Source organism: Etheostoma spectabile, chromosome 17 (assembly GCF_008692095.1).
Source record: "Etheostoma spectabile isolate EspeVRDwgs_2016 chromosome 17, UIUC_Espe_1.0, whole genome shotgun sequence".
NCBI lineage: Eukaryota > Metazoa > Chordata > Actinopteri > Perciformes > Percidae > Etheostoma > Etheostoma spectabile.
Window position 1 is genome coordinate 23,607,064 of NC_045749.1, and position 20,538 is coordinate 23,627,601.

The 20,538-nt window shown below is 38.9% G+C and overlaps 1 protein-coding gene across 18 annotated transcripts in view; it reads right to left on the reverse strand.

Moving 5' to 3' along the window:
- Nucleotides 1-3,130: 3,130 nt before the first annotated feature.
- The window catches only part of col13a1 (collagen, type XIII, alpha 1), a 147,866-nt gene continuing 130,458 nt past the window's right edge, over nucleotides 3,131-20,538 (reverse strand). For 14 of the 18 annotated variants that reach the window (XM_032541979.1, XM_032541978.1, XM_032541975.1 and 11 more), the window contains 4 exons: nucleotides 20,503-20,538; nucleotides 14,818-14,904; nucleotides 10,297-10,335; nucleotides 3,131-4,230 (listed from right to left, as the gene is read on the reverse strand). In XM_032541979.1, coding sequence (XP_032397870.1) covers nucleotides 4,198-4,230; nucleotides 10,297-10,335; nucleotides 14,818-14,904; nucleotides 20,503-20,538 — 195 coding nt within the window. In that variant the 3' untranslated portion in view covers nucleotides 3,131-4,197. Of the gene's footprint in view, nucleotides 4,231-8,035; nucleotides 10,190-10,296; nucleotides 10,336-13,514; nucleotides 13,593-14,817; nucleotides 14,905-20,502 lie in introns of those variants that run through there. The other 4 variants (XM_032541968.1, XM_032541977.1, XM_032541976.1 and 1 more) reach the window with 3 other exon arrangements.

Below are 20,538 nucleotides of genomic sequence, written 5' to 3' on the forward strand. Positions count from 1 at the left end.
TCAAAACAAAGATACCGAAATCAGCTAACACAAACCTGATGTCAGACTGAAATATTCAATTGAAACTAAAAGGTAGTTGGATTATCAGACAGACAGCCTCCACCTCATGTATGACATTTTTTTCATATACTGTATATATATATATAAATACATCAATTTGTTATACTGTATATATAAAGGCATTATGGATTACCTCAAGAACTCATTAAGTGAAGTAAAAACACAGACTGGCATTAACGCGTCCGTCACACCAACCACATGTTGCACATCTTTGATACAAAACCAAAAAAGTATATATTGCATGTAAAATGATTCAAATAATGCCTTAGTTTGGATTCAGCGCTACTAAAAACACATTGTCTGGTTCACAACCTGTTTCTGATGGTTAACCAAAAATTGTATTCTCATAAACTAACATAAAACCTATATTCAGTAACCCAAAGTCATGCAATAAAAGGTAGTGATTCTTGCTTTGTTTGCAGTGTATTACATAAAGAGCAAACTGTTTCAACTCCATAGGCTACAGTATATCGGACTATAGGACAGAGCAAACCAAAGTAAATAAAACTTGCTTTCTTTCTCTAAAGAACACTGGGTTAGTTCCATATTTGTGCAAAGTAGAAATGAGAAGGTTAAAAAGAAACTGCATAGAAATGTTAAAGTACTCGTATTATGCTAATTTTCAGGTTCATAATTGGATTCAGAGGTTGTACCAGAATAGGTTAATGTGGTTTCATTTTCAAAAAACACCATATTTTTGTTGTACTGCACAATGCTGCGGCTCCTCTTGTGTGTTGAGCTCTCTATTTAGCTACAGAGTGAGATATCTCACTTGTGTTCCATCTTTGATGGGAGTCGCACATGCTCAGTACCTAGACAAGGACTACAAGCCAGTCAGAAGCAGAGTATGAGGGCCCGACAGGACCTAGGTAAGGACTACTAGCCAGTCAGAAGCAGAGGATGAGGTCTGACGTAACTAGGTAGGACTACTAGCCAGTCAGAAGCAGAGTATGAGGGCCCTGACAGTTAGGTAAGGACTACTAGCCAGTCAGAAGCAGAGTATGAGGGTCCTGACAGTACCTAGGTAAGGACACTAGCCAGTCAGAAGCAGAGTATGAGGCCCTGCACAGTACCTAGGTAAGGATACTAGCCAGTCAGGAGCGAAGTATGAGGTCCTGACAGTACCTAGGTAAGGATACTAGCCGCAGACGCAGAGTATGAGGTCCTGACAGTACCTAGGTAAGGACTACTAGCCAGTCAGAAGAGTAGGAGTATGAGCAGTTTGTGAACAGTGTTTTCTGTCAGACATGGTAAGTCCCTTAGGGTGGGGGGGTCTTTGGGCTTTTTCACTTTGAAAACCTATTACATGCACAAAAAAGATATATAACACAATAAAGGAAAGGAGAAAAGCCAAACAGCATAATATGAGCACTTAAAACATGAAATATCACAGATGCAGTCCCCACTTCTGTTACAGCACCCAACAGCAACCCAAACTTCCCTCTCCATTGTCTGTGGATGCTTTAAAGATGAAGGGATGGGATTGGAGAGGGGCCGTTGAATTCTGTAAAAACAATCAGGGAGTGTATCTTTGAAATAAATTAGTGGGTAAATGCTACATTGCCTGACAGCAAAGTTGTTATTAAAAGGATTTCTTTAAACAACACAATAAATGACCAAATATAAATCAGATGTTACTTGTTGTGACCTGTAGTTCCGGTGCCTTTGTGTGGCGGCTGAGAGAGCTCAGGGGACTGCAACTCAAAGTGACTTTATGGAACTTTTGAATGTTTGTCACAGACTGATTTACAGCAGGCAGACGCCGCTACAGAGCACACGTTCTGATGGGTCACCGATTTCAGCGTAACACCGGAAAAAAAGCCTTTCTTAGTGAGTATCCTGCCAGGTAAAAGGTAGCATGATATTTCTTTCTTTTTGTATTTTTATTTTATTTTTTGAAGTTATCTGCTGCAGTTATGGCTGATACTGGGACAGGAAAGAAGGTAAGTAAACGAAGAACAAAAAAAAGCTAAAAGGGAAAGTGAAAGACGGTCTGGCTTTCAACAAATGGAGACAATCGCCGGAATTGTAAATGATTCCAAAACCTCCCTGAATAGGCCTTCAGATATGTAATATGTATATATTTAATTTGTAAAATAACTTTAGATTGTGCAATATGGTTGTACGTCTGTGGCCTAGATTAAATTACATTTCTTTTCCATTTAGCATGGACAATTTATTCCTTTTAGTCCCTGTTTGTGTTGGTTGACTAGGTTCTTTTCCCCCTGTACTTGTGTAAAGCGTCCTTGGGTTTCATACAATGCGTTAGATTAAAAAGTTATTACTACGTTGGGTGCTACAACAATCTTTTAATGCTTTGGCTCGTTACAGTGTCAGGGATACCTGGCGTAGCTCACAAAACATCCAAAGTAGGTTAGGTTACCGTATGCAACACTGGAAATGCAACGATGCATAATTCTTTTATTGTGACTTTATGATTTTCTGTCTGAAAAAAACATTTTTTGCAACTATAGGACGTCTCAGTAACGCTAACTCATAATCGCTTTTGTCCAAAGGGGCCGCTGGAATCAACACCAACTAAAAGTTACATATAGTCACTTTAAGAAAACAAAAGTCAACGGACAAAAAGACAAACCAACAGCTTAATGGGCAAAACATTATTAAACCAGCAAAACACAGTCATATCCACGAAATATGGCGCTTGTCTTTTGTCTATTTGAATGCGGTTTCTCGATTGCAGTGCTTTGTGCTCACTGTACTTTTGCTTTTGAAAGTTGTTTTTTTTACACATTAAATGTATTAATTATTAAATAAGAAAGTGTTATTTAGGCTAATTTCATTGCATCAAATTAAAAAATGAACAATACGTAAATGCCACTCTCTAAATTGTCTCCGTCGGTACATTTGCAGGCAGCCATTGAAACCACGAAACAGCGTTACGTTTCCTTCAATAACTGAACTCAAAAAGTCAAAAAATGAAAATACAAATGAAACGCCAGCTTGACCCAGGTGTGTTTACAGCTGTCAATACGACATAAGGAATGCTTCTGCACATATGGATTTTCAATGAAACAGGAAAATATGACACACTGACAAAGGGCATTTTTGAGATTATTTGCATGTACAGTTACAGCTGTTAAAATATAGTGGGTTTTTGTTTCTGCGCTTTGTTTAAAAAAAATTAGTTTACTCAATATCCATTTATATTCAGAGCGATAAAACAATAAAAAGGCTAATTTGATATTTCTTTTGAGTCACACAAAAAATACTGTATTTGCATGCAATAGCCTATTATTTTGCATGTGGTAGAGACTGAATATGTACATTATGCAAACGTGAAAAATAGTTGACAAATGAATACTGCCCTTTGAGAATTTTGCCGCTTACTCTATATGTAAAATCATGTTTCATCAATGCAATCTATTTACAAAAAAATTAGTACTTTTATACATACAATCCTTTGTCTTATATTGTACAATACTTACAATTACAACATTAAATCATGGTGTCCTTTAACACCTCAATACATAAAAAAGAAAGCATAATATATATGTGACCAGGCATGATGTGGGATGCTGGTTTTTCAAAGTATTTCCTATACAGCACAATCATTCAAACAAAATGTCATAGCTGCATGTAAAGGGATTTTTTTTTTTGCAAAAGGCAGTGAGTGAGATAATATCAAGAAGGAATCATCAAGAGGGTAACCCTTTGTTTTTTCTTGGAAACACGGGACATCCACCTGCTCTGTGAGCTGCTCTGAATTCTTTATCACAGTTACAGTGTCGATGTCACGTCAAACACAACAAATAGCGTGTGCTAAAGTGTCCACGCCTCACTTTCACCGGGAGTTAAATGGATCAAAGTGTATGCAGTCGAAGAGACACATGGGTAGGAACAGTATCTCCCTGTGGCTGCGATGGCTGTCCTGTCCACAGAGCCTTCAATAACTAACTTAAGGATGGTGCAATGCCTCTACTTCCCAGTCTTATTGAAGTGAACGTGCTCACCACTGCCACCGGAGCCTCGGACATTACTGGCCCTGGGTCCGGCCCCCTGGAAAAAAACGTTAAAATGCCAATTCCAGGTTTGGGTAAAAACTCAAAGATATCTCCAAAATGTCTTCAAGTTCCCTTTCTGCTGTCTGTGGCGTCATGGAGACAGTCTCTAGTAGTCCTACTTCTTAGCCAGTTGGAAAGGATGTTGACCCTTAAACATATGTGTGAATACAGTTTAATCACTTCAGAAATACAAGCAAAAGAAAAAGGGATTTAAAAAAAATGTAATGCATAAAGGGTTATTATCATTAGTCTTTGATGTCCAGTGCATTTCCAGAATGATTTGAGCTTTAGTTCCTGATTTCTTACAATTAGACAAAAATTGGTCTTCTTTTTTTTTAAAATCTTGCACCTCCCGGGGCCAAACCTAGAACCGCCTGTACTTGACTGTTTGGTCTGAAGATTTTATTGAAAATATTTGATGTTACTGTTTGATATTAGCAAGCTCCAATGGCTCAAAGAGCCTGAGTGCAGTGTTAGGGTCTCATTGTGACGTCCTAATTTCTTCAGGTTCCATGGAGTGCTTTCATACTTAACTCATTTTTTGAGTCCTGACATTGACATTATTTTAGTTTGATCCAAACTAAAAGTACAAATGTACAACCTTAGTCTGGACCAAACAGCTGGTGGTTATTTTCCGGATCAAACTGAACCATGGTCCAATCATTTTGTAGCGTGAAAGTATTTTTGGGATGGTTCGGACTTTGGACTTTGGACCAATTACTGGAAGTTCTGGCAGGCTATTATCGTGTTATAAGAGTTTTAAAGCTCCTAAAGAATAACCCAGAAAAAACGTGCTCTTGTTTATTGGCATTTCTTCAAACCAATCACAATCATCTTGGGTCTACCATAAGAGAGACAAGACGAGAGGACGGGTAAGTATTTAACACACGCTCCAGTTGCGACAGATTGACGGGCCATGTCAAAGTGTCCTGGGGCAAGACACTGATTCCTGAGTGTAAGTGTGTTTGTGTGTTTATGTGATGAGCAGGTGGCACCTTGTACGGCAGCCTCGGCCACAGTGTGTGAATGGGGAATGGTTCTTGGACTAAGTTAAAGTGTGTTGATTAGCTGGTCCCATGGCATGAACATGTAACTTTATTTTAACATTAATATGAGTTCCCCCAGCCTAGCTATGGCCCCCCAGTGGCTAGAAATAGTGATAGGTGTAAACCAAGCCCTGGGTATCCTGCTCTGCCTTTGAGAACATGAAAGCTCAGATGGGCTGATCTGGAATCTTGCCCCTTATGAGGTCATATTATCAAGTCAGGTTTACACTGGACATCACAACTACTGTTTCTAAAATTGTATGTTGAGGAATCTTTCCTTTAGATTTAAAACATGTTTTGGTCCTTGTGAGTCTTCCAACCACAAATAGTGTCGTGAACATCATTAAAAAGCCCAAACTAAACCACACTTTTCAATCCATGCTGTGAGGCACACACTAGTTCCAATTCAAAATCAAATATGGTTAGTATTCTTTGGGCACAACCAGCAAACCAACATAGGTGACCACCCCCCCTGTATAGAGCCCTGTACACTTAGCTACCAGCAGAGCTAACTAGTAGATTAAACTGTCATCATCTGTTCAGCTCTCCTCCTCTATATCAGATACGCTGATGTGATTGGTGCAGCTCGGCTACAAGGGCATACTTAATGAGCAGCATTACTTGATGCTAGAGTAACTCGCTGAGCAAATCTCGCGGGAACTCTGGATTTCCCGCGTTGTCTTGTACAGAAAATTACTATAATTAATCTAATGGCACCCTCTAGACTTCATACAGGAATAAAACAGTATTTGAGAACAAAACCAAAATCTTCAGAAATGTATATTTAATTATGATTGTCACTTTGAACACAATCAACACTTTGAACATTGCAGAACATGTCTGGACATAGGCCTAAGTATTTATGATCAATATGACAGCAATATAAGGGCCAGCTTGTGACGATGGCGTGGGTTAATGTGAGGTACTGTGCAGCAACAGGACACAATGAATATTAATCTCTGGCAACAACAATCTGTCATGGCAACATCAAATCCAGGCAGACCCAAACACAAACAAAGCTTTGTCAAAGAGCAGCAGCATATAATGGATCAAGCTCCAATCCGGTCAGTCCATCCATTTCTTCAACACTGGTAAAGTTAATGAGGTTAGCTTAATGAGGACAGATACTCCATTTAATTGGCTGTAAATAAAATGTTCTATAGTTCTTGATTTTCCAAAAAGATCTCCATTGTCCGAGCAGGTTACATCATAAATGGATGAGACAATGTGACGATGTGCAGCAGCATGCTGTTATGGTGAGCAGCAATATTCCATCCAACGATATGGGCGGTATACTGCGCTTCGGATTAGAAGACATACAACAACACTCTACAAACACTACAGGTAATACACAGAGCCCGACCATCATGAAGCAAGGAGTGGCTGCCCATAGGATTTGGCAGAACTATTTACAATGAACAGGAATACAAGAAGCTAAAACATTGAGCTGTAGCTTTCCTGTTGTACAACTTAAAGCAACTCGCCAAAACGCATCCTAGGGTCGTTTTGTGAATGTACCCAAGTCAAACTTGATTAAAATTGATAAAAATAAACAATCATTGTATATATTCTTTAAAGCATTCTTAGTTTACAGCATTTTTTCACACTTGCACATACTCTATATGGAACTAAGCTTTAGGAGCTTTCCATCTTTACTCTCCTCCCTGTTCAGAGATCGACAATTTTTGACTTGCTAGATGGACGGCAATCGGAAAAACCAACAGCAACAGTTGGTCAAAATCGTTCTTTTTAGTAAACACTGTGAACACTAACAGTGTTCTCCATGCTGAGTTCATGTGTAGAGCCCCTGGTGAGACTTGGAGCAAAGTCTCATGTTGTGTTGAGCCTTCTTAGTGTTCTAAAAATAGTGATTTTGATGCTATCCTAGTCCCTTGTTTTCCCATTCAAGAGGCCATTTGACCCAAAATGAGAATACAGTCAATCTTAAAAGTGACATTTCCATCCTAATTATGTTTTTAAACTAAACTTTTGACTCGGGACATTCACAAATAGACCCTAGGTTGCATTTTATTAAGAGTTACACTTCAGCATTGCCTTTTCCGGATCTGTCGTGCCTGAATTTTAAAGCTTCAGATGATTACGAGATCTTCGTTGACACCCTCCTCCATGACACAAGTCTCGACTTTGGGTATATGTTAACAGCAAACTGTGATTGTCTGGAAAAATTCCAAATCACATCTCAAAGGCTTGATTGAAGGCTGTCCCCTAATAGTTAATCACATCACCACTTGCTGGCATAATTCTGGGAGTGAACTCCAGGGGAAATTTGGTCTAGACTAGACGATGGGTTTAGATCAGACATCCAGAAATTAAGATTGATTGATGTGTTTGGAAAACTTATAATGTAATAATTGCATTAGATGAATTAAACAATAATCCTGCCCATAATGTAAAATGCTGTTGAGCCACAATGTAATCATTTGTTGCGTGGAATGCTGCCGAGGTATAGTATTTCTGGACTGCAATTTCTATTTCTAATCAGCCGATCCATACACAGATTAAGCTTCATTTGGTAAATATATTAGGCTGGCCAAATTATCGGTTGAGCTCTACAAACCCAAGTTTGTTGGTGTTTGGACTTGTTTTAGGACATGCTGAAATGTGTATACATTTGTGCATTTAATATTTTAAATTCACTTAATTTGACATTGTCGTTTAGGCTCGTTATTGTTATATAATCAATGCAATTCCAGTTTTCATTTTCAAATTGCCAACAAAATCGTGGTGTAACCATGAGAGGCCCTGAGAACAACAAAAAGCAATGAAAGAAAGAAAAAAAAGAAAAATAGAATATCAATTTTGTTTCCTTTTTCCTTCAACTATTATTTACTTATTGAAAGATTTGGCTAAAGTGTAATTAATTGTGACCTGTATGATAATTTAAAAAAAAATGCAATATATTGAACGGGAATGAGAAGGACTCGAGGATATATCATTGTGTACTGACTGTATTGTTCTTGGATTTCTAATTTGGATGGGTTATTATTCAATTTGATAAACTGACAGATGAACATAGACACCAGTAGGTGATAGCTGGAAACAAAACAAAAACGTGTATGTATTTGTGTGTGCATGTGTATATGTGCCTGTAAGTAGGTATTATGCATTTATGTGTAAAGAATCTTTTTAAAAATTTCTTCCTACCCCATTTTGAACATGGAAATCCTTATTTGAATTACAATACAATATAATTGTTTTCTTGCTTATACTGAAATGTACATCTTCTAATTTTTTATTTCTAACATGTTCAAAATAAACGCAATCAAATCAAATACTGCCTTTTGTTGCTGACGGGGCACCCCAGCAATGCCAATCCCAAATTAAATGTTCAGTAGTTAATTCTGAATTATAGTACATTATACGCAATATGTATGAAAACTATGTTATGTGGTTGGCATTTTTATTACATTAAAAAAACGGTTTACATCATCAGTTTTTATAACTATAAAAACCGCTATGACATCAGTTTCTACAGGATCTGTGTTAAGCTTCATCTGGCCATTATTTATTATATGTGACCTCGTGCTCTGGACCATGGACTGATGGAGCAGCATTGCCATCCTTAGGATCCACCAAAGCTTTTAATCAGGTGACAGCCTTAAATCTGATCCTTTAAAGGGTAACTACTGCTTTTTTTTCATCCTGGACCCTATTTTCCTATGTTTTGTGTCTAAGTGACTAATGGAAACAACAACCTTTAACATTAGTCCAGTAATAAGAGAGATCTCTACAGTCGGCAGCAGAGAAACAAGCTACAATGTAAGTTAATGGGGCAATAGTCCAGCATGGATTGACCTTCACAAAAGTGCTGGTTTAGGCTCAGATTAATATTCTAAGCGTCTGACAACATTATGGAAAGGATTTCTAAGGAGGTTGAGATTTCTGTTATAGAGTAAGATCCTTTTTTTAACCATAAAAACATCTGCAAAATTGTGTTTGCTAAAACCCACCAGACTTCATGTAAATAAACAGTAATTCTAGCATCGTGAAATACACTTCATTCAAGTGGACAGCTACAAAATAAAACTATGAAAAGTTGTTTTGGGTCGTCTCCCCACTTTTTCAACCATCACAATTCTAGTTTTCGTTAAAATAAACACATAGTGTAACAATTAACATGTGAAAATATGTTGGCTCTATACACGCTAAAAGTATAATTTATTTAAATGGAGTCTGGTGGGTCTGGCACTAGCGATCTCAGAGCTTTTTGTGGTTAAATACAAAGGTCTTAAATAAGTTTTAAAGGTCTATCTCTGAAGGGATAATGATTTCAGACACTTAGAATATTAATCTGAGCCTGTCAGTGGCAAAATGAAGCACTTTTAGAGGACCAAACTGACGCGGGACATTTGCCCCATAGGGCTACATGGGAGCGCGGTCTGTGGCTGCCGGTTACAGCGTTCAAAATAAATACTGGAACAATGTCAAAGATTGTTGCTCCCATCAGTCACTTACACACAAAAACATAGAAAAATAGGTTCCAGGTTGAGAAAAAAACAGTAGTTGCCCTTTAAGTTAGTATTTTCATCAGAAAAATAAGAACACAAATTCACAGTGCAGACTTGTAATAGCTTTCTGTCACTGTGTGAACATTTAGTAACATTGAAACTATGCAGTGCTTGTCCATCTTTGTTTTTTTATCACTTCATCACAAAAATGAGAGTTCAGCTAAGACGTTCCAAATGCTAACACATAATCTTTCCAGCCCCACAACTCAGTGCAGCATGGTCTATTACAACAAATCAACATAATACAATAAGTTAATAAGCATTATCCACTTCACATGATGCACAAATATCATGCATATGTTGCCACATTCTTATTTTTTACTTATCCAATCCAATATTAAAATAACGCATAGATATAAAAATCCAATACATAAACACTGCCATACATATCAAAATAAACAATCTGTACAAAAATGTTGCCTTTTTATTTTTAGGATTTAAATTTTTTTTCCATGTATAACAGAATAAGGGGAAAAGTAAAAAAATAAATATCCTATGTACAATCACACAAGCCATTCCAAAGTTATCGTCACTGCAAGGAGAAAGCAAAAAGCAACAGATCACAATGTTAGTTCAAAGTGTTCCTGGTGAAGTTAGCCTATTGTGTGAGCTGCTGCAGCATCAAACTCTCCAACTTACTTTATTCCAACATCCTGGTACAGGTAAGCCATCGTCTCCCTGGACAGAGAAAAAACAACGCGGGAAGTGAAAAAGAGTCAATGGTGCAGAACATAACACGATTATCATGCCTGAAGCAACAAAGCATACAAAAGCAGCCATTTTTAATAAGTGCTCTCTCTCTGTAGAGTAGCAAAGTCATAAAAGTTATTATTTCGGCCATCCAGGGTTCTGGAAGTAAAAGTCCTGTTCTATTTCTGCATCATAGCTCTGTGCATGAGTCAGAATCTTCCAGGTTGAGATATATATATATGTGTGTGTGTGTGTGTGTGTGTGTGTGTGTGTGTGTGTGTTATATATATGTGTGTGTGTTATGTGCTAGTGGTGCTAGTGGCTCTATCTTTTTGTTATCCATTCATACTTTAGTTTTTTTTTAAACACAGGCGGGAGGGGGGGTGTTGATAACACTGTAAAACCGTTTTGTTGGATCAACTTAAAATAATGAGTCAACTACTTGCATGCAGTATTTTGAGTTGTAACAACTTTTACTGAATTGTGCTGCCAACGTATCGATAATAGTTGAGGGTACAAAAATAATTTTTCCCTCCAGCTGATATCAACTGGCAACATGCAATTATAATCGTCAGAACAATGCAATGTTTCAAGTCACTTGGACAAAAAATACAATTGTTGACACAACATGAAATAGCATGCAATGCTGTCAAGAAAATGCAAGATGCTTCTTATCAACATTAGAACAGCTCAATCATGTTCTGAAGAAGGATCCTAAATGGAGCATAATGTTTAATCAGCAGTGGCTGAGTCCACAGATGCATGCAAGTCATTAAATAAACACATTTCACCAAAAAGGTTACTTATGCTGTAGCTTTAGTCTTGTTTTTGTCATAAAAAGGATTTTTGTAAAAGGTTTTGTTCACAGAATTAACGTTGTGTAACATGCTCAGCTAATGGATGAAAATATAAATTTGTAGAATCCATTTAACACATTCATCAGTATAAATAACTTCACTAATTTGGCATTTACAGCCATTTGCCACCACAATTGACACAAATAAATCTTGACTACTGTGTCTTTATCTTAAGAACATGAAGGATATCATTAAAAGAAACTTTGTTGGACTTCAAATTACTTCCAGAACCAGTGGATCTTCACAACTCTTTACCACATTTTAAATTACAAATTCACTGTTTTGAGTGTAAATATACAATAAACAGATGAGACCATGAGCAAATAATAAGCAGTCTATATTTAGAGATCTTCACAGTGTGGGATCTGGCAGTACATTTGGAAACAGTGCTGCCTAATGGCCCCACAGTAGGAGAATGGCACTGTTGTTCCAGTGTAGCTGCAGCTTTACAGTTAGGCTACTGAGGAAGCCAGAGTGTAAAAGGAATATTAGACCAATTGAAAAAAACGACCTTTTACCATGTTTATCCTAGTCATTAAAGATAAATGGTGCATTTCTACAATGGCTGCCAGTTTTGTGCAACAGAGACTGCAAAAATGTTTCATTGATCTCAGTAATTATGGCGAGGTGTGTTGATGTGAAAGGGGCTGATCACACTGAGAAGCCTCACCTGCAAGCCAATGGTTTCCTACGGTAACAATGGATCTGATTACTACTGAATATAAATTCATAAATTCCCAAGCGGGCCCTGGCGTTGCGAGTTTTTCTATTTTTAAAAATATTCTCAACCGTCACACCGCTTGTCAATGTCCCACTTGACCCCAGCAGCCAATCAAATCAAGCAATAGGCGGGCTTTATAACTTTCCAATTTGGTAGCATGTAAACAACACTGTGTATATGTCACAGTAACAAATTTAAAATAGAGCCGTATGATTTTCTGGGGTTGTCCTACAATTACTGACTGTAAACGACAACCAGCAACACTTTACTTCGCCTGTAAATTGCTTGTGTTAACCGCTAACTCTCATATAAGCATGCAAACTGCTAATTTTGCTGCCTTTTTTAAGCTTGAATCAATTGTTGTTTTAATGCGTTAATTACATGTGATCGGCCAGTTGCGTATGCAGCCATGCGTCACCGGTCCACCGCAGTGTTTACCTGAGGAGGCTTTTTTGAAGCGACTGCATCTATAGCGCAATTCTCAGTGTGATCGGCTCCTAAGACATAGCCTTACCTGTTAAGATGAAATTGAGAACCTAAACAGACCCATGCTGCCGATCCCTGTCTCCATTGCGAGATTCCTAAACCATGATTAAGGTACCTTCCAATACCAACTATAAGCACCTGGAATCCTTTAGCCTTGCAAAGCCAGACCACATCTCGCAAACTGAATTTTTGCTAATTCGGAGATGTCCTGAGGTTTATCTGTGCATTACAAGATGCATGGTAGAACAGCAGTGTTTAAATAAGCAATCCCTGCACCCCAGGAACTCCTGCAACCTGTAAACAACTGTTTGAACTAACATTTTGTTTGTTCTAGGTGTCATTTTAGTGATGTGATGACTGCTTTACCAATCACAATCCACAGCAGTGCCAGCTGTAACTTGCATTTAGTATCACCTTCACAGCAGGGTCCAAATTTTATACTTATATCAGGCGAAAAACTGTGGAACCCAAAGCAGAAATCATGGCAATGAGTTGTCTTAGGAGTGAGAACCTCAATTGTGGCCTGGCTTTGTAGGACTAAAAGTCTAAATAGGAAATTAAAAAACTTTCTGCAATGATGCTTTCCATGCTAATGCCAGACCTCTGGCTTGCTTTAACCAAGTGAATTTATCTAGTTCCATTGTGCTTTCCACCACCTGTGGTATTCTGATGCCTTGAAGATGGAAGAACTGGTGCCCCATGCAGGAGATGGTGTAGGACACAAGGGGTTATGAAGAAAGGTTCTGCTGTAATAATCAAGGCTTTAACTTTAAGATTATATCAGGTTATGTAATTGGTAATATTAGTCACAATCATAGATCTGCATTTGAAGTTAACAGAAGGTTTTTTTAAGTGTTGATGAAAAGGTCGAGTTAAATGAGCAGGGAAAGGCTTGTTCACGTTAGTTCTTTGGTAGGTCAGTTGGAACGGTTCTGGCTTATTACTAGCTAAGTCAACTACAGTAAGTAGATTTAAACATCCATGCAAACGTGCATTGTTTTGTGAATTTACAGTGCAACTTCTGAGTGGTCATAGCCAGGTGTGTTGTTAGGGATAGCTAGAGGCATGCTGGTGAGAATGAAGGGAAAGAAAGAGCACCATACCACAGGGCAAGGGGCATCCAGCCCGTCCAGGCCTGGCAAGCCCGGTTCACCTTTCTCCCCTTTAAAGCCTCGGAAACCCTGTTTGTGAAATCAACCATGTAAAAACCAGTCTGGCTACTCAGGAGTCGCAGAGGACTGCTTGGCGGCCAGAAGATCCCCCGTTCTGTCCACTGGGTGACTGGATGCAGGTTTCCTAAGCATGCAGGGAACCCGGGACTGACAGGAACTGGGCTCACTGAGATGACTTTATAAAAGGTGTAGGATAGGATGACAGATTGTTTCTTTGGTAAAAATATAGAGGTTAGTTCTCTACGGGAATGGGTTTAATCTAGAGCTCTGCCAACAACCCGAACCCTACGAGTCTCAACAACTGGGTTTCACATCTTGTTTCAGTCATTTTGTTGCATAATCGTGGGCTTAGGTTAAGCATGGGTTTGCCACCTTTTAGAGGGCAGGTTTGACAAGGAGGAGACCCTGGGACAGACCATGTGCACATGGCTGGGAAGAAGGACATCTGTCCTTCCTTGCTTAGCCTCCTGCCACTGCAACCCAGACTAGATAAACAGAAATGTTTGATTGATGGGTCAGATGATGGATGGATTAGTTGGGGTTATGTTATTTTCAAATGTAACTTCTTTCTTCTCTCTGGCTGTGCAAATTGTCTGCATTCATGTGCCATGTGTTGCAAGTGACCAGTACCTAATGGGTAGAAGCCAATCATAGAGCTTAACCAATATGTTGCATTAGACTAGCCTGTATAATGTAATAATTCAAACGAAATTAAACAAAAATATGTCAAATCTAGCACATGTCTGACTAATGTTGCATTTATTTGGGCCAGATATTGAAGGCATGGTTTTGGGCAGGGTTCGGGTCTCCGTTTTTCGGCTTGAGCAGAACTCTAGCTCTATTCAGGGTTGCAGAGCTCCAGGATAAAGGCTGAAGTGACAAAATGATTTGATATCTGTTGATACTCATCGGCAGTGGCTGCCTGGTTCCTGTCCGTCTCATTCCTGGAAAAAAGAGGTTCCTCAGGCAAAGTTGTGGTCCGTGGTCCATCTAAGTCCCACTCAGCTGTACACTATAATCTCTCATGAGACTTTGTAACTGGAAAAAAAACACATTTTAGATCTCACCAAATCAATTAAATAATTCTCATTTCGGTGATAGACTGCAGTGGACACTGGGACCAAAACCTTCCTGAGGTTGATTAGAAACATGTACAACCAGAGCCAAAAGGAAGCGGACTATACTAACTCTTCTTCCTTTTGCCTCCTGGTTACACATCGGTCTACTGACATACCAACGGACAGGGGGCATCTAATCCAGGTGCTCCTTGGTCTCCCTTATCCCCTTTGGCCCCCCTGTTGCCTTTCTTGCCCCTCTCTCCCTGCGGACAACAGCGTATTAAAAAAGACAAACTTTAGTCCTCCCTCATTAAGCCACACATGAAGGAAATGTTTTTTGTAAGATTACATCGGTCAGGCATTCTTACATATATGTAATTTAGACAACACTCACTAATACTTCACTAGTTTGTGTCTTTTGCTCTTTTCAAAAGACAATATGATTTTGTAATGCACATTTAGAGAAACGTGAAGGTAAGTGGAGGGGGTTAGGGCAGAGGGACTGAAGCCAGGGCAATTGGTGAGCAGGTTTCAGTTATTTCAAGAACGACCTACAAGCTACAAGCTGTTACATGTATTCTGATGTTTTCATCTCATTATGGTTGATAATCTGCTGAACAAAACAATAAATATGAAAATGACCAACATAAATAATAAGTTGTGGATGGACCATGTGAGGTGACTGGATGGAAGAGCAATTTAAAAACTTGGCCATTGAACTACTCTACTGTAGTTGAGTGATCATTGATAGTTATAATGAATCATATTTCTGTATATCTGTATCTGTGTCCCAACCAGCAGTAGCAGATCACCGCCCTCCAGGAGACCCAAGAGATTGTTGGGTCTTTGTAAATTATAGAATGTGGTCTAGACCTGCTCTATCTGTAAAGTCTCATGAGATAACTCCTTATAATTTGACTATAAATATAATTGAATTATACTACAAAATACATCTATATTACTATATTACTAAATACATCTGGTTCATTGAGAAAAAAAGTCAGATTAACAAGAATAAGAAGGCCTCCATATAACGTTTTAGAGCAGTCAACTACAAGTACAATATAGCATTATGGTTAAAATGCTTGGAGTGGATAGATGGGTCTCTTGGTGAATGCCATGGATGTATTAAGAGAACTAGATACAGTCTTACAGAGTGACAGTTTGCGTTGTGATAGACTGCCGGATGTATTGCTATATATTCACACAGGTCAAAAATTGTAAAAAGGAGATAGAATCATAATGTCGTGCAACTAGCTATCTCTAACTAGCCAATAGCCGGCAGTTTGGGGACAGAGACGTTAACATTAACGTCCACGTCACAGGCTTTACAGCAAACAGCACTCCAATGTTATAATTATAAGATGATACAAATGATCAATTACAGCCAGTAAATTTGTTATTATGTTCATTCATTATGTTTGTTATTATGTGTTCATTATAACTCTGGATTTGGCTATTAGTGCATGTTGAACATTTTAAAACATAATGGTGTATATAAGGACTTTTTAAGTGTTCGGACTGGTAAGTTGATGTACCTAAAAGAAATTATTCACCCATATTAGACGTGTCTTTCGCCATGTAAAGTATATGGGAATAGTCTTTCTGGGCCAGAGGACGTCATAACATTGCCATTCCACCACCTGATTATTAGTACTGTCCAGACTCTGGCTCCAAAATAACAAGAAGGCATCAGCATCCTGGATATTTAGGTTTGACCTTTGTACAGTAGGAGGAAGTGGAGACGTGTCGTCCATCTGTTTTTAAAACCCATGGTCTTGACTTTATGGATTATTATTTATTTGATCATTTTCTACCAAGAGTCAGTTGGCTGGTTTATTTAACCAAGACAATTTCTCTACCAGTTTTCTTTACTCAATCCTTTTTTAACAGTGATATGTAAACGTTTTGACATACATATCAAATGATGGCCATATCAAATGATGCTGATATTGCATTTTTAAAGGCAATCAATAATGACTTAGTTTGATATTAAAGGAGAACGCTTTGTGTCTCCAGAGGGAGCTGCATGAAGTCAGTTGTAGTGGCCAGGGTTCAAAATATAGGGGAGCTACTTGGAACTCCCTGAAAGAGACGTGAGGTCCCCACTAAATTCCTAGTATCCCATATATTTAGCTTTCTGAAATAAATAACGAATAATTGTCAGCATGCATGTTAATTTGTGCATAACAATTTCCATTGATTTGTCTCCACAGTAATAAACACAATGCTGTCCATTCCCACTGTGGACATCCATGTTGGGAAATCACCGCGTGTTACCTACTGTATTTGCATTGCGTTCTTATCTACGGAATGATGTCCTGTTCTAACCTCTGGTGGATTTCTGAGGACTATGGTTACCTGGTCCTCAGGTCTCTGCAGGGTAAATCCAGACAGTTAGCAAGACAATCTGTCCAATCTGAGGACTATGGTTACCTGGTCCTCAGGTCTCTGCAGGGTAAATCCAGACAGCTAGCTAGACTATCTGTCCAATCTGAGGACTATGGTTACCTGGTCCTCAGATCTCTGCAGGGTAAATCCAGACAGCTAGCTAGACTATCTGTCCAATCTGAGGTTTCTGTTGACAACTAAAACTACTTCCAGACTCACACATGTTCCACCAAAACAAGTCCCTTCCTGAGACTATTTAGCAGAGGCCCCTTACCATTTGAGCGCCACCTAAGACAATTGTAATTGGTTTAAAGAAATGCCAAAGAACCAAAGCATTTTTTCTCCTATCCTATCCTTGTGTGGACTAGCCAGACCTTCCTCTGCAGCGTTGTACAGACTATGTTTAGATCTTGCTATGTTGTCTGTAAGACCAGCATTTGAGGCTGTGGGTATGCTCTTAACTGTGATGTGATGCAGCCAAGGTCTGGTCTTTTTAACAAAGTAATGCAAACCTTTGCCTGTTCTGTGCACTGGTCGTGTCTGGGTACATATCTGAAAGCGTGAAGTTAGAAAGAACTGTCAGCAATCAAGTTGCATCGTGGGTAATGTAGGTGCCAGGTTTTAAAAAGTAAGAAGAATGTGTGGAATGAAAAAGATGAGTCTGAGGCATCAACCCTTTTGTCCTTTAACTGTCCATCATTTGGCCGACAATGTGATGAGAGTGCAATGCTAAATCCCTGCATTGCTTTAAGTTTGGAGTACTTCAAAAAAAGCTATCTATTAACTCTATGCAGATGGTAACACTGAAACATTGCGTCGTCACTGTACCGACACCTGCTCACCAAGATCAAAGGCTGTGAGGGATCAGATAAAGAAATTACAACATTATGGATAGGGAATACACATAATTATGCAGCCTGACTGCAATGTTCTCCCATTGCTGTCTGTGCATCACCTACATAACTGGAACCTCATGTTTTAGACTTTGTTCAGGTTCAAGGCCTGTCTCAAATTCAATGGCTAGCTGTGAGTGTGAGTGTTGCTAGTAGCTCCTATTCCGAGATGAGCTAGGTTCATGCAGTCACTGTCAGTGACATGAAATGGTTCTTTGTGCTATTTTTTTGCTATTCTTTGATAGAGTCGTTGTGCCACTTGGGGAATTATGAAGCCCACTGCATGACCTTTTAGTAGTTTGCAAATCATGCCAGTAATACAAATACAGCAAATGAACTACAGACAGCTGTTTCAAAGGCCATGGTTACATGGCGAGAGGTTCGGTGTGTGTGAAATCTCACATATCTCTAACAAAGCAAACTGTCATAAGAATGATCGGCTCAGAAGCATGCATCATTGTTGGTGTGGTAGCATCATCAAAACATACTGTAGCATACATTTTGACAGTGATGGGAGAGCACTGCTTGCTGATTTGGGGTATGGTTTAAGGGGTGGAGGGGCGACATGAAGGTTGCAAGGGAGAGGTATGCTACTGGTAAGTAGGAGTAGGAGGAAGGTGTAAGAGGAAGATTAACCCAGGACTACATTAGAATGCAGGAAGAGGAGGAGCAGGAGGCCAAGGTTTGAGAAGAGGGAGAGAGGGCAACCCCGGCAATAAAAAGAGCCACGGGCCACAGAGCAAGGCGGAGGGAAGGAAAAGGGGATAGGAAGACCTGCGGAAACAAAGGAAGACAGGACAAAGAGTAAAAACACCAACACTATCCCATAGCTTTGTCTTCAACACTTTCAACTGGACAGTCGCAATTGAACAGAAGTGGGTTCTACTGGGTTCTGTAGCTGTTCACTGAAAACATTTGAAAAGATGCCAGTTGAATGTGCTGAGAGAGCTTATGAAATGTGAGGATTTAAAAGATGGGAGTGGAAATATTAAGAGAGTCACAGGTTAATGGGAAGGAAACAGAAACATTCTCTTAAAGGAAGGGTATGGACATTATAAACAAACTGGAGGTGAAATACTGTGACACAGTATCATTTTGCAGGGCTGTTTTGATTTCCAGTGCCAGTTAAAGGACTTGTTCAACATTTTGTGAAATATCAATATTTGCTTTATTTTTAGGTGAAGATGGATATCAATCTCATTGTTGTCTGTGAAGTACATATCTGGAATATGGATGTGGTTAGCCTAGCTTAGCTGAAAGACTGGAAGCCTCTGTCTGAATGAACAGTTTGTCCATCCTCCCAGCACTACTGTGCAGCATCTCTGGCTAAATAAAGTACGGATTGCAGATATATTCAGAGAACAAAGATTATGGTCTATGTGCAGGCAACTCCCCCTAATACCACAAACCATACTTTGTACATTTCTATTTGTGTATGGACTACAAAAACAAGATACAATATGCAGAGCTGCAAAGATTTGTTGATTAGTTGTCAAGTGTTAAATTAATTGCCAACTACAATGATCACCGATTAATGGGTTTGAGTCATTTTCCATGAAGATAAAGTCAAACTTCTCTGATTGCAGCTTCTTCGAGCTTTACTGCGTAACCTTTCACCTCTTACACACAGCCTACTGATTTGATCCATGGTTGTAAATATATTGATTTTAATGCATGACATGAGACTGATATCCATCTCTCAGTTTCAAGTCTAAACTCTTAGAGAAAAATTTCATTATGATATCACATAAAAGACAATAAAAGAGGCGGATTGTTTCAGGCAAAGCTATCTACAGTAAAATGTATAATCATTTTAGAAAATACGACGTTTTAGTCTTAGACCTTTATTAGGAATTACCTGATGAAGGTCTAAGACTGAAACATTTTAATAAGTAAATGATTGCTTGCGTAATGGTCAGTGTGCAGGACTCTTCCTGAGCTCCTGATCTGCTACTTTTGGTCATATCCTACGCACCTGCCCAACAAAAGAGGTGTGCAAAAAAGCTTTTCTATGTTTTTATCTTTGATAAAGGAAAATCCATTCTGAAATACTGGCATACATTACTCAGGGCATGTAATCTGTTAAAGTTTATTCTGAAGTGCATCCAAGACCGCCACTGCAAAACAAATACATTTGCCTCAGAAAAGGCAAGAGACATCTTGACGTGAATTATTCACGATCATTGAAAACAAATCAAAGCAAACTGTCTGACTCATCTGGCTTTCTTTTCATGCTGGATATCAAAGAGAACATCCCATTTATTGATATTCATTTAAATCTCATCTCCTGCTTGAGAGTGTCTTTGAAGTCGTCACAACCCTGCAGATCAGCTGACCCGTTGGGCCCGACGAGGCCGTGGCGACAATAATGGCAGAGGTTAAATAATGTCGTTGATGCAAACAGCAGCCTGGTCTGTTTAATATGAGTTTTTAATAGAGTTGAGTTCAGCTGCTGAACTGAAAGAGTAAAAGCATAGAGGTGACCTGCTCTGGATCTAAAGTGTGTCCATTAGCCAGAATCATGTCCTCGCTTCTGCTATCTGTATAACTGGCACAGCATTATGGATGCGATCTTACCCGGTTGCCTTTGAGTCCTTGTGGTCCTACTAAACC